The sequence below is a fragment of the Clarias gariepinus genome, chromosome 7 (assembly GCF_024256425.1).
Source record: "Clarias gariepinus isolate MV-2021 ecotype Netherlands chromosome 7, CGAR_prim_01v2, whole genome shotgun sequence".
Taxonomy (NCBI): Eukaryota; Metazoa; Chordata; class Actinopteri; order Siluriformes; family Clariidae; genus Clarias; species Clarias gariepinus.
The window spans coordinates 6,881,049-6,896,247 of NC_071106.1; the positions used below are offsets into that span (position 1 = coordinate 6,881,049).

Consider the following 15,199-nt stretch of genomic DNA (forward strand, 5'->3'; position numbering starts at 1 on the left):
CTGCAGCATGCTTAATGCACGTTCACGCAGATGAGCAGGAACCCTGAGCATTTTTCCTTGGGTGTTTTTCACAGTCAGTAGACAAGTCTCTTTAGTATCCTGCGTTTTTAGAACTGTGACCTTAAATGCCTACTTTCTGTAAGCTGTTAAGGTCTTAACGACCATTCCACAGGTGCATGTTAATTAATTGATTATGGTTAATTGAACATGCATGGAAAACATTGTTTAAACCCTTTACAATGAAGATCTGTAAAGTTATTTGGATTTTTACAACATTATTGTTGAAATACACAGTCCTGAAAAAGAGACGTTTCTTTTTTTGCTGAGTATATATATAAATAATCTAGAAATAGAGTGGAGAAACACCAAAGAAGAATCAACCAGAAGGTGGCGGTAGTGCAACACTTACGGATGCAAGCCGCCGTTAAACTCCAAAGAAGAAGAAGAAGAAGAACAGTCTGTTGAGAAGACAAACATTTGGCGGGCATGTGGGCATGATAGACTTTGGCAGATGTATGAACATCTGATTAACATCAACTAAAGAGCGGATCAGGGTTGTTTTAATTCATTTACATCTTAAATACATCTGGAAAAAGGTACTGAAGCATTCGGGCACACACATGCAGACTGGTCAACAGCTTTTTCCACAAGCCATCCGTCTCCTCAACAAAAAGGGACTGGACTGATAAACACAAACAAACACACACACACACACACACACACACACATTATGGACTGACTAATCAACACAAGTACAGACACACTGACCTACACCACCAAATTATCGTACACACCAACCTGTAAATGCTTCACTGTTTATCTCTTTTGCACAATGATTATTACTGGACGACTTTTTGCACCAATTCCTCAATTCTTGCTGCTGTGTTAAGGAATGTTTATGTTTCCCCACTACCTCAACACCATATTTTATGTTCTGTTATGTTAATTTATGTTTCTATCCTGTCTCTGCTAGCCAGCTAACTAGGCCTCTTGGTTAGCTAGTTTAGTGTTTCCGTTAATTTATGTTGTAAATTTATGTTGCATGTAGCACCTTGGTCCTGAAGGAAAGTTGTTTCGTTTCACTGTGTGCTAACTGTATATGGTTGTAATGACAATAAAGCCTACTTGAACTTGAACTTGAACATAGGTTAAACGTCTCGGCGACGTCTGCCAGATGAGCAAACGCCCTCTGCCAGACATCTGCCAGATGAAAAAGACGACGTCGCATAGATGTCTCCGCGACGTGTGTGAGCTATCTGGGTTTATCATTTATACTCTAAATTCCTACTCCCTTGATATTTTGTCTGCCTGAAATCTAAACAGGTTACAAGAAAATATGGCACTCTATACCAGTTTGTTTATTTATTTATTTATTTATTTATTGACAATTTCAACCATTAATTCAACATTAGTCTCAGACTCAAATTTCTTTTAGTTAACTAAAAATTCCTTCAGATTTGTTTGATTGGCAAGTGAAAAAAAAACTTACTCATACATTTTGTACTGCATATGTTTTACTCACTTCTTGTTATAATTATACCTGGGTATTTTAACAAAGCAAGCCTCAAACGTGGACTGTCTAAATCCAAACAGCACATTTTATGCCCCACCAGAGACAAAAATACTTTGGATCACTGATACACCACAAAAAAGGATGCATATCGCTCCGTGCCCAGAGCAGCTTTAGGACTTTCTGACCACTGCCTGGTTCATCTTCTCCTGACCTATAGGCAAAAACTTAAATCTGCCTTTAGTAAGGACAGTAAAGATATGGACCAGTGAAGCAGAGCAGGGATTACAGGCCTGTTTTGACTGCACTGATTGGAATGTTTTTGAAGCTGCTGCCACCAATCTGGACGAGCTCACAGATTCTGTAACATCCTACATCAGTTTTTGTGAGGACATGTGCATCCCTACCAGGACTTTTTTAACATATAACAATGACAAACCATGGTTTACATCAAAACTCAGACAGCATCGTCAGGCCAAAGAGGATGCCTATAGGAGTGGGGACAGGATCTTGTACAACCAAGCCAGGAACACACAAACAAGGGCGATCAGAGCGGCTAAGAGAAGCTACTCTGAAAAACTGGAAAATCAGTTTTCTGTAAACGACCCTGCTCAGGTGTGGAAAGGCCTGAAAACCATCACTAACTACAAGACGCCAACCCCCAACTCTGTAGGAAATCAACAACTGGTTGATAACCTGAATGAGTTCTATTGTAGATTTGAAACTCCCAGTCTCACACCACACCCCTGTCCTGACCTTCTTTCTACACCACCATTATCACCTCTGACAACCACCCTCTCTTCCTCCCCCCTGCACTCCAGGTCTGTGAAAAGGATGTTGGCCTATCTGAGGGACATCACAGGACCCTTACTGGATCTCCTGCAGTTTGCTTATAGAGCAAACAGGTCTGTTGATGATGCACTCAACATGGGGCTGCACTTCATCCTTTAACATCTGGACAAACCAGGGGTTTATGCAATGACTTTTCAACAGCTTTTAATATGATCATCTCAGCACTGCTTCAGACCTAAACCACCTCTCTGTTCCTAGCTCTATCTGTTACTGGATCACCAACTTTCTGTCAGACAGGCAGCAGCTAGAGAGACTGGGGAAATTCATGTCTAACAGCCACACCACCAATACTGGAGCCCCTCAGGGATGGTGACGAGTCTGCATACAGAAGTCAGGTTCGAGCAGCTGGCTGTCTGGTGCAGTCACAACAACCTGGAGCTGAACTCACTCAAAACAGTGGAGATGATTGTGGGCTTCAGGAGGAACCCACCTGCACTTCCCCCACTCACCTCCATGAACAGCACTGTGGCAGCGGTGGAGTCATTCCGGTTCCTGAGCACGACCATCTCTCAGGACCTGAAGTGGGACATTCACCTTGACTTCATTGTTAAAAAGGCCCACCAGAGGTTATATTTTCTTTGCCAGCTGAAGAAATTCAATCTGCCACAGGAGCTGCTCACACAGTTCTACTTAGCCGTCATTGAGTTTATCCTGTGCACTTCAATAACTTTCTGGTTTGGCTCAGCTATGAAAGCAGACATCAGAAGACTACAAAGGACGGTTCGGACTGCTGAAAAAAATATTGGCACTCCCCTGCCTAAGCTGCAAAAACTGTATACATCCAGAGTGAGGAAAAGGCCTCGGAATATCACTTTGGACCCCTCACATCCAAGCCACCTTCTATTCGAACTTTTGCCATCGGGTTGACGCTATAGAGCACCAAACACTAGGAGTCAGTCAGAAAACTCTTTCTGATTCTTGCTTTCCCTACTACACAATTCACACCATAGTGGTGTCATGGCAATATTTTACCTTTTAATGAATGGAGTTCTTGGTGACATTTAATCTTTAATCCATCTGCACCAGAGCAGGATTGATGATGTATTCTAAGAAGGATACTCTGGTTGTGTGAGTCACAATTCGCTCCAATTTGGTCTATCAAATTTGGTCATCAGTGGATAAATCCTACTACATGTTTCATTTTTTTTTCAATTTCAATATATATATATATATATATATATATATATATATATATATATATATATATATATATATAAACATCCAGTTATATAAACATCATAAGATATATAAACATCCGGTTAGACCTACTACTTTCTCTTGCCTGGAATGCCTCAGCTCGTCCCGAGTGACAAGAGATGGTGATGGTTATCATTCGGTCTCATAGATCTATAGTTATGGACATAACTTACGATCTATTTCGACCTTACTCAGACCGTCACCACGGTCTCATTCTGGATAACTAGTATCAACAGAGTCACGAGGGACACGTAGTACCCCTTTTCTCTGGTAACTTAACTGTAGATAAAATGGCAGACCCCAAAGAATTAGAATTTGCAACGTTAATCCCATAAAATCTTGTAAACTTGCACGGGGTGCTCCAAGGGGCTGCATCACATATGTCTGAAAGTGATACTCCCTTAAGTGCTGTCCAGGAGGTGGCCATACTCCTGGTAGAGTGGGCAACTAGACCACCAGGAATAGGTAGATCTTGACTGAAATATGCTTGTGAAATTGTATCCACTATCCAGTGCGCTTGCCTGCGCATTTTTATCAAAACATACAAATAATTGTGTATGTGACTGCCGCAATGGATGAGTATGCTCAATGTATGTATGCAATGCTCTGACGGGACATAGGGAGAGGCTATTTAGTTCAGTACTTGACCAAGGTGGCTCTGGGTGAAAAGCATTCAGCTCAATCACCTGATTTATTTTACCCGGTCTTGGGCTTTGGGTAGAAATGCCGGATTTGACCAGAGAAAAACCTCCGCATTTTCTGCCTTCCATCTTAGACAGTCCTTACTGACTAAAAGAGCATGCAATTCACTGACCCTCTTGGCTGAACATATTGCAAGGAGGAAGACTGTTTCATAGGACAGTAGTAAGATCTCAAGCGGGTGACCTTATAATCTTCCCTGGGCATAAGCGTTGTGCGCCCCTTAAGGAACTGAGACACTAAGCGGTGTTTACCAACACTTACACCCTGTTTTGATGCATGAAAATGTGAGATGGCTGAGATGTATCTTTTTATAATGTTAACCGATTTCCCAGAATCCAACAACTTCTGGAGAAACCGAAGAACAAAGCTAGTGTAACTATTAGTAGCATCTAGCAGCTAATCTCTGCACCATGTGGAAAATATTCGCCATTTGCTTAAATAGTCAAATTTGTCCTTCTGCTAGAGACAGGACATCAGCTCTTTTTGGTAGCTGCCAAGGGTGACCTTGAACCAAGCGTAGAAGTGCTGGGAACCAGAGTTTCTTTGCCCATTTTGGGGCCACAAGCAAGACTTTGTGATGAAGTATCGCAATTCTCCTTAGCACCAGGGGAATAAAAGGTAGAGAGGGGAAAGCATACAACAACTCTCCCGGCCATTCTTGGGAAGGGAGATCCCAAGGGATCTCCCAGGTTGCTAGGGGAGTACTATTGGGTGCAATGAGTTGTCTCTGCTGTTGCAAACAGATTGATCTTTGCTGTACCGAAGTGTTCCCATACAAGTCTCACCGTTTCGGGATGGAGACGTCACTCTCCTGGGAGTGGTCCAGTTCAAGACAGCAGGTTCGCCGCTTTGTTCACTGCCCCTGGTATAAATGCAGCTTTGAGAGATAGGAAGTTTGGGAACGCCCAGAAAATTATTTTTCTTGTTACACGGAGGCATCGTGCTGATCTGGTGCCCCCTGGGGATTGATGTGATACACCGCGAACATGTTGTCCGTCCTTATCAAAACATGTTTGTTCTGTAATAACAGAAAAAGGCCTTCAGAGAGAGGTAGATCTCTCTGAGCTCCAGTACATTGATGTGTTCTGAGGTCCAGGGAGGGTGCCAGGTGCCCCTGACAGATCTGCCTTCCCAAACTGCTCCCCATCCTGTTAGGGAGGCGTCTGTTGTTATCACAGACTGTTTCGCTGGGATGTTCCCTAAAGGTGTCCCATGTGATAGTAGCCTTTTGCTCTTCCAAGTGCATAGTATCTGAGTACACTTCTGTGTAACTCTTATTCTCATATATCTGTCCAATTTGAAATGCAGATTAAAACTGTTTACCCACCGTTGTAGTGGGATATCAGCAATCATACCCAGCAGCTGCTGGAACTAAATTAGTTTTACCTTCTTGTTCAGGTGAAATATCTGGGCCAGACTGGATAATTTTCTCACTCTCTGAGGGGATAACGATGCCCTCATTAGGTGAGAGTCTAGGGAAATCCCTACAAACAATGTCTGCTGTCGAGGACTTAGACTGCTTTTGTCCCAGTTTATTTTGAACCCGAGAGACTGGACATGTTGATTTACTGTCCCAGTGTCCCTGATAACCTGACTGTGGGTAGGTGCGCAGATTAACCAGTCATCCAGGTATGCTAGGATTTTTATTCCTGCACACTGGAGGGAATGAAGGGCTGCTGAAACCATCCTGGTGAAGACTCTTGGAGATAATGAGAGGCCAAATGGTAGGACCTTGAAGTGGTAAACCTGATCCTGAAAGGCAAAGCGAAGGAATGGGTGATGATCTGGACAGATGGGTACATGGAAGTACGCGTCCTTTAGGTCTATGGAGGTGAACCATTCGCCCGGCTCTATGGACTCAAGAATTTGTTATGTTGTCAGCATTCTGAACGGCAGTGTTTTTATGAACTGGTTCAGTTGCCGCAAGTCCAGGAGTAGTCGAAGTCCACCATCCTTTCTTGGCACAAGGAAATATTTTAAATAATGCCCAGTGGGCTGTTCACTGGGGCTTACTTGGGCGATTGCGTCTCTTTTTAATAAGGTTGCAATCTCGTTGGCTAAAATTTGTACCTGGATTGGGTCCTTGACTATGGTCATGTGGACGCCTAAAAAAATAGGGGGACGCCGCCGGAATTGTATCCTGTATCCATTCCCGACAATACCTAGGACCCAGGGATCTGATGTGCACTTTTCCCAGCTGTCCAGGCAAAGCTGGGAGCGTGCTCCGGCGGCCCCGAGACCGTTATGCAGGACCTTCCCGGAGTTTGGAACCCCTGGTAGTGCGCCTCCTTGGGAATCCTTCTCGTGCTGGAGGGTGGTCAATCTGGGAAGTATGGTAGGGTCTAGTTCTGTTTTCATGAGGCTGGTAACCCTTAGTTTGTCTTCTATCATGCCCCCAATGATTCGAACAGTGGGAGTCCGAGTGGAAAAACTCTACCAGGAATCACCAGCATATTGGTAAATTTTAAATAAAAAAAATTCAGGCAAGGATATCTGAGCCAACCAAATCTGCCCTCGGGCCATGACCGCTGAAGACATGGATGCGCCAATATCCCTGGTAAGTTGTGAATGTGTAATAAGAGCTGCATCAACCAGATTCACAAAATTGCGATCTTCTGAGCTAATCACTTTTCTTTGGGCTGCCAAGACTATTGCCAGAGCATTTCCCGATCGGGCTGCCCAAGTCACTGCATTCTATGCCTGGCACATTAGTCACTCTGTCTTCTGACATTCTTTACCTGGACACCTTGGGTTATCTGTGACCTGGTCAGGTCCTAAAGAGGTTAATACTGCAATTTGTCTCTCTACTGAAGGCATGTTACCCATGCCACTCTTAGGAGCACAATTTATTTTGGCAAATCGCCTGCATCCGCATTTAAACTGGGGTGCTGCTTTTGGATTATTTCATGTTTTTCTCAACATTTGAGAATAATCATCAGCCACAGGGATAGACACAGGGGGCTGAACACAGGAGATACTTGCCCAAACATCTTGCTGTGGGGTTGAGACACTAACGTCTTCTATATATATATATATATATATATATATATATATATATATATATATATATATATATATATATATGTATATAACTGATAAAATGACACTTTGAAATAAAAACAGCTGGAGTTAAATAAAATGCATCTGCAATAATCTCTGTTATTGGAAAAAAATAATGACCATAAAATATTATTTCATAATATTAAGTAAATTTATATAGCAGAGAGCAATATATTTCACAATAATAAGCCTTTTTTCAAAATATGTTTCATTATTTCACAGTATCATTCTCATATTACATTCAACTCAATTCAATTTTATTTGTATAGCGCTTTTAACGATTTACATCATCACAAAGCAGCTTTACACAATCTAAAGAATTAAGTTTGTATGAAATGTGAATGTGTATGAATCAAAATTATATGATTGTCCCTAATAAGCAAGCCTATTACATATCTGTGTCTTATTTATTCATAGAGTTATTTATTTTATTATGTCCTATTTATTTAATTAATTTTGAACACTTTGGAGTTCCATAGGATTATATTAGTTGATAAGATGCAGAATGCAATGCAATAACTTGTCCCCTGCTTGTATATTAAGATTCAAAATATTCTCCCAGTGAACCCAGTTGCTCTCGTAATGATGACACTTATGAGTTGAAACTAGTGGGTTAAAGAGAAGGCAGGGTGCAAGTGTGTAAAATTAGGGCAGTGATGGCTCAAATTGGTAAGGCTCTAGGTTACTGATTGAAAAAAGTTGCCCCTGTGGGACCCTTAAGCAAGATTACTTTTTGCTTCAGCACTGCATCTTGGCTGACCCTGGGCTCTGACCCCAGTTTCCAAATTTCCTTTTCTGTTGGGTACATTTGACAAATAATTAAATCTTAATGAACATAATGTTTATTAGAGCAAATTCAGGAATCTTAATTATAGATCTATTGTGTAAATCATACAACAGACAGACAGAGACAACACATCCATAATAATATACCTAAACAAAAGCTCAGATGTAAAATTTTAAGACATAAGCATTTTAAAACCGAGCATGTGACAGTGACAAAGAAGATTCTGTTTCAGTGTTGAGTGGCAAAACAACACAAAAAAACAGCTCCCATTATTCACCATTAGTCATAAGCTCCTGGTTACATGTGCACCTGGTTTGTATTTTAGTTACTGAACTGCACAGTTGGTTAGCTGTTTTTATCCTAAAAAGCACATATTAAACACATTCTGGTACTGTAAGCTTAAAAACTTATGTATGCATGTATGTATGTATATATATATACATGTACCGTGGAATCTTGGTTTGCGAGCATTCTGCAAGATTTTTAATACATTTTGAAAAATGAGCAATTAAAAATGAGCAAGTCTAGATTTACAAGTACAAAGTATCATGTAGCATTCATGCACTTCTTGTTTTGACGCTGAGTGTCACGTGATCACAACTGAGCTAATAGTTCTTCTCTTGTGCGCTGCGGAATTGTGGGTAAAGTCTCCCATGCTTGGTATTGTTTACTATAACATGGTGACCACATGTGTGCACATAAAGCATCTTTGCATGCACAAACACACACACACACACACATACACAGGGCATGCATGCACAAACACCAACAGAAACACTTAGATGTTAGGATTTATTTTGACCTTTTTTTAAGGTTAATTTGTTTTATTTTTGCTTTATATTTTGGATTCATTATTTTATATTTTTTGTGGGTGTTGTGGAATAAATAATATTATTTTTTATTGCGGACATTTGCTTTGATTTACAAGTGTTTTGATATACGAGCATGGTCCCAGAACGTTTTTTGCTCGCAATCTAAGGTTCCACTGTACATTTACTTGTGTGTTTAAGCTTACATCAAAAATGCAAAACTTTATAATATTTATATAAATGAAATCTTTTAAAATAATTCTAGCAAAAAAAATCAAGATACTAATAAGCCATCAAATCAACAATGTGTTATTTTGATAAGAATTACATGTTCTGAAAAGCTAAGAAGAAAAATAACCAAATAATCACTTTATACTGTAAAACAACAACAAAATGGTCAAAATTCTCAATGGCTCGAGATACTTTTGTCACTTACCAGGGACTTTTACCATAATTAGCTTTTTTGTGTTCCTCTCTGGCTTCAATATGATTATGTAACACTTAGGAAAAAATATGCAAGATAGCAAACCAAAGCTTGATGCTAAAATGGCAAATATTTCTACAGCTACAGTTAACTTTCCAGGAGAACTAACATAAGCTGGAATAAAAGTGATCCAAACTGCACAGAATATAAGCATGCTAAATGTGATGAATTTAGCTTCGTTAAAGTTATCAGGCAATTTTCTTGCCAGGAAAGCCAAAACAAAACATAAAAATGCTAAAATTCCAATGTAACCCAGCACAGCCCAGAAACCAATGTTTGCTCCCAAATGACATTCCAAAATTATCTTTTCCTTGTATAGGGTTAAATTTTTAAAGGGGGAAGGGGGGGATATCGTTAGCCAAAGCACACAAATAAGGACTTGTATAACAGTTAGGACAATAACACTAAGCCTTTGTTGTGAAGGTCCAAACCATTTCATGACATTATTCCCTGGAAGTGTAGCCCTGAAGGCCATTAACACCACTACTGTTTTCCCCAGAACACAGGAGATGCCAAGGACAAAGGTGATCCCAAACGCTGTGTGACGCAGCATACAGGACCACTCAGAGGGCTGACCAATGAAAGTAAGTGAACAGAGGAAGCACAGAGTCAGAGAGAAGAGCAGCAGGAAGCTTAGTTCAGAGTTGTTGGCTTTGACTATTGGGGTATGTTTATATCTAAAGAAAATAATAGTTATTACCATTGTTATAAATGCACCAATAATAGAAACAGCTGATAGCAAAATTCCCATAGTTTCTTCATATGATAGATATTCAATTTCCTTTTGTACACATTTGTCTCTGTGTAGATTTGGCCAGTAATCTTCATAACACTGTTTGCATGTAATTGAATCTGTTGAGTGAAAAGAAACATAAACAGAAGTAGGGGACAGTAGATAACCAATACAGAATACTACATCTAATACATCCAGCACATTTTTTTAAATCTATTTTAAAATTATTTTAAAAATGGTAAGACTGGCTCTTACAAATAACAGTAAAAGAATATTTATTTAGTAATATTCAACATCCAATATTATTAAATCACATAATTAAAGTAATATGGAAATAATGGTACAGGAATAAAGCTACTATCTTTATGAATGGTGGGGGTAAAAACATAAATATGAACAGAGAAATTAATAGGCATATACATTAAGCCTAAGAATAGATAAGCTAAATTCGTTTTAAAAAACATCTTGTTTTCAATTTGGTTGTTTATGGTTTGCGTTTCTACCTGTCATGTTACTGATCTGTCCATCAGCACACTGTATGCAGTCAAAACAGCAGATGGGCTTTCCTTTCTGTACAGCCCTTCTTGTGCCAGGAGGACAGGACTCACTGCACACAGATATAGGCACCTATGTTCAGGGAATGTGAAGAATATAAATATGACCTCCTTGTTATTGGGAAAGCCAGATAGGATAAATAATTAAAATAAACTTTAATTTAACTTCCAACAAGACTCTGTAAGTTAACTGATTTATGTAAAATACATCTGTTGAGAAGACTATGCAATTTACTTTGTCATTTACTGACCTGTGTATCATTATTTACCCATACAATATTGGTCATGTTTATTATTAAATGATCCTGATCAGGGAACGAGAAGTCATAAAGTCCAACAGTAATTAAGGCATTTTTGGATTCTGCATTTGTTTGCCAGTTTATAATCTCATATTTTGCAAATGTGTCACCATTTTTATCAAAATAAACTTCTTCACCTTCTTTAGTTTTGAATCGAATCTTTTTAAGGTGCTCTAAAAACTTCAAAACAATGCAAAAAAGGTTTAAATTTCTCCTCTTTTTCCCAAGGAAAAGTTTGTACTATTATTATAACTGTACGACATTATACATGTGCCAAAATTTAAAAACTAAAATGGGAATTTATAATTTATGAAAGCCTATTACTCACTGTGCGAGGATTAGGTTGCTCCTTTGTATTGCAAATTTCTTTGCAGCCAAGAAGGTTGTGTAGTGTGTGGGCAATGGCATAAACTCCTTTATACACATTGTTGTAAATAGACATCAAAGACATGTCGGTAAAAGTGTTTTCTGCCTCCGGTAATTTTTCTTCTCCTGTGCACACTGGAATGTCACCTGAATCATTTTCTATTGAAAATTTACACTTAAAAAGAGTCTCCCATAACTGAATGGAAATGGCACTACCTGACGATTTCAATGACTTTATATCTAGAATGAAGTCTTTTAGACCTGCTACATTTGTTTTGGGGATGGCTAGCCCAATAGCACCTTGCAGCATGTTGTACTTATCCAATGTGACAAGTTCAGAATCAGAGACCCAGGCCTCTGTTCCTACCCACTGGTATCCAGTGATGTTGTGTTCAAAAAATACACGTAGCAAAATTGCCAGATCCCACGTGTCAAGAAATCCCACTATTACTCGTGAAGTAGATCTTCTGATTTGTTCAGCAACTCTTATTAATTTTTCTTGTGAGTATGTTCTGAAAAATGGAAGGGAATATTCTATACAGACACCAAGTTGTTCTGCAAATTTAGTGAAGGCAGCCATTCCACTGTTACCATAATCATCATCTCTTTGTATTACTCCCACCCAGGTCCAGCCAAAGTGCTTTACCATCTCTGCAAGTGCTTTGCTCTGATAGTAATCACTGGGTATAGTGCGCAGAAATGAGGGATATATTTTTTTGTCACTGAGACACTCACAGGTGGCATAGTGACTGATCTACAGTAAATGACGTTAAACAATGAATAACATTCTCTCTGACTGACATCTAGAATTTTTTTTTTTTATAATTGACCTCATTAAAAATAGGTATAAATACTTACTAAGGGAATGTTGAAAGATCCTATACTTTTTGCAATAGCCATAGATACAGATGAGAAGGCTTCTCCTATTATGGCTTGCACCTGGGCTGACTTTGTGCATGGTTCATCTAAGGCTGTGATATTTTCATTCATAAGTGCCATAGCCATTCTAATGCCCAACACTTCAGAACCACATGTGTCATAGATCTTGTAGCCCAATGACATTTCAGGTAGTAAAGATGTATTGTTGTTGATTTCCTCTATAGCAAATATCAAAGACTGTGCAGACTGTAAAGCTGTAAAATCAAGACTTTTCAAGACGTTCAGAGAGGTATGCGGTTATGTCAATCATGTACTGTAACATAATCCTATGTAACACATATTTAAGCAATGTAATAAATGTTCCTTTTTATTCTACTTACCTCAAGCACTTTATTGGAGGTGGCATAACCAAATAGGATAAATCTGTGCTTTCCCAGCTGCTATGTAATGGGAAGATACCTCCGATTATGATATCACCATCCTTCCAAAGTTGTGGGTTTGCAGTGGAAGTTTGTAAAGTGCAAGCAGATCCACTAGCTCTTGAAATTTTAATAATTGTCATTACAAATTGCAAAAGACTAAAAATGGACTCCATCTACCTAATCAGCTAAATAATTTATATAAATAATAAAAAATAGAGTTGAGCATTTGTGGTTAGTAGGGATTAAGTAAATGAATAATAAAGATGTATGATATTTATAGAGATAAAAGACTATTCCTCAAAGATTATGCATATGAACTGTAGTCATAGGAGGTGTGACTAATACATATGAGTAGCACTAATCTTCTAAAGTAAGAATTCTTCTTTAGCCTTTTACCTCTGTATTATGCTTTCTGTTTATGGTTATATAATATTTTAATATTCAAAATGTTTAACTGAAAACATACAAGGTTTTTCTTTTTTTTTGTATCAAAATCCCAAACAATCAGTCTCTTATAGGACAACCCTCACATGTAGCCATTTTTCTTTCCATTGTACATCAATTTCTGTATATATTTGTCTTTTTTAATCGCATGAACATGCATTTTCTATCACATTGTCTGTACTGTACATAAAAGTCTTGCAGGCGTTGTTAAAATTGCCAGGTCCAGTATTGACCTGAGACAAACAATAGAGCATACTATAGTAGTACATGATGTCAAATTTGACATTCAACAGGTCACCTTCTGTAGCTCAGATTAATACAATTCTCTGTAACTTCCCTCATTCTATTTTTTGGCCACAGACTTATGTATGGACCTCTGCCTTCCATTATTGTTTTGACCTGTTTCTTGACTATATGTTGTGCAGCAACTGGATAGACATATGCACAGCAGAAGGAACATGGAAAGAAATCCAACTAAACACAGGGACACTTGTCTCATACTCCACCCTTCTGTCCAAATTCTGCTAAGACTGCCCTTGTGCCACCAAAACAGCTCTGACCCCTCAAGGCATAAATCCATAAGACCTGTGGGGATGTTCTGTGATCTCGGCACCAGAAAGTTCTGAATATGAAGTTGGAGATTAGATCCAGCAAATCCGTAAAGCAGTGTTGTGAACATGAGACAACGTGAAAGATCAGAGCCAGTAAATCACTTAGTGTTTGAAAATCCAGAGGGGTAAGGCTGTTTGTGACATGTTTGTGTGCCCCTAGTGACTAATGTGACTTACTTTTTTTTAGCAAAGACTCTTTTTCATTAAATAATCTATGCCTTTTCATGACTATGGTTACCTGCTGACTCATATGGATGCATCAGCTATTCACAGGTATACTGTATGCTCAGATTCCTCACATGAACACATTCCTTTTGCGAGAAACAAAAACATAAACATGATTTCTAAAACATCCATTGTAATGCAATTCTTATGCACACAAAAAATAATAATTTCACAGCAAAAATATGTTATAATATATTATGACATGAATATAGCAGCTAACATCGGAGTGTGCTGTTTCTTGTATATTTGTGTTTGTTGCATTTCTGGGGGAGTATGTCTGTATTTATCTATAAATCTGGTCATATCTGTGCATGCGTTTATCATCCCTTTGATCAAAACCTTACCTTGTTGTGTATTATAAGTGAAAGTGAGCATTGTGGGTTTCAGTCATAAATTCACAAACATATTTCAGCCATTATTTCCAGCCATGGTCTAATAGAGGATGAAATATGCATTCAATGCTGGACACAAACAGCAAAAAAAATATGATGAATATTATCATAAAACGCCCAACGGGCATCGTGTGGTTTCATGCGCCAAGACATTTTCTTGGGAAAAGATTCTTATGTGGATATAAAAATATTTACTTGAAAGTATAGCTTTTTTTTCTTGTTTCAGATATGTTGTTTTTGACATAATCACGACACTATCGGATCTGTCTATTGAAAAATGAAATAATTTGGAAATGCCATGTGTTTCATTGTTTTGTCCCTTTTAAGCCATTACCAAAATATATAGCAAACTTTTTATTATGAATTTTAAAGCACAATTTAGGACCTCTCATTCCATTATTATGAACATAATTTAAATGCATATAAACACATTCATCATGAAAGATCTATTGTAAAAGAAAAGAAAATTATGTTTGCTTTAGCATTGGAAACAATATTGTTTTAGGTTAACTTATTATACACAATTCTTTGTTGTACTTGGTCTGGCTTTTAGATAAAGTCCTTTTATATGCCATCTGGCGTATATTCTGTGAAGCACAATGCATTTATTTAAACTCTAAAATGTTGCTTGTGGGATCTGGCGGCATTTCGCGAATTGTGGCCATCCATGGAAAAAACACGCATTCTTAATGGCCACATCTGTAACTTCCAAGTTTATCTAAATTCCCACTTCTAAAAAGTCTAAAACCGTCATAAGTTTGTGCATTTGCAGCCGGACAGGGCACTGCTATCTTAAATCTTGGAATAGGATTATGATGCTGTTGGTTATTTCCCATTGCACCCACTGCCCGTAGCCATTGGATTTGACTATCT

The 15,199-nt window shown here is 38.5% G+C and overlaps 1 protein-coding gene across 1 annotated transcript; it reads right to left on the bottom strand.

Annotated features, from left to right (window-relative positions):
- Positions 1–9,345: 9,345 nt before the first annotated feature.
- On the bottom strand, positions 9,346–12,002 carry LOC128528198 (extracellular calcium-sensing receptor-like). The gene is made up of 3 exons (XM_053500953.1): positions 11,976–12,002; positions 10,638–10,761; positions 9,346–10,223 (listed from the first exon to the last, which is right to left on the bottom strand). Exons 1-3 carry the CDS (start codon positions 12,000–12,002, stop codon positions 9,346–9,348), a joined length of 1,029 nt encoding a protein of 342 aa, XP_053356928.1.
- Positions 12,003–15,199: the final 3,197 nt, after the last annotated feature.

Bases quoted from the DNA above. Each gene is read 5' to 3' on its own strand.
- LOC128528198 (XM_053500953.1), bottom strand. From the start codon at position 12,002: ATGGTAAAGCACTTTGGCTGGACCTGG. The intron at 10,762-11,975 runs GTGGGAGTAATA...CCCTGAACATAG, and splicing joins AGCACTTTGGCTGGACCTGG to GTGCCTATATCTGTGTGCAG. The intron at 10,224-10,637 runs GTAGAAACGCAA...AGTGTTATGAAG, and splicing joins ACAGATCAGTAACATGACAG to ATTACTGGCCAAATCTACAC.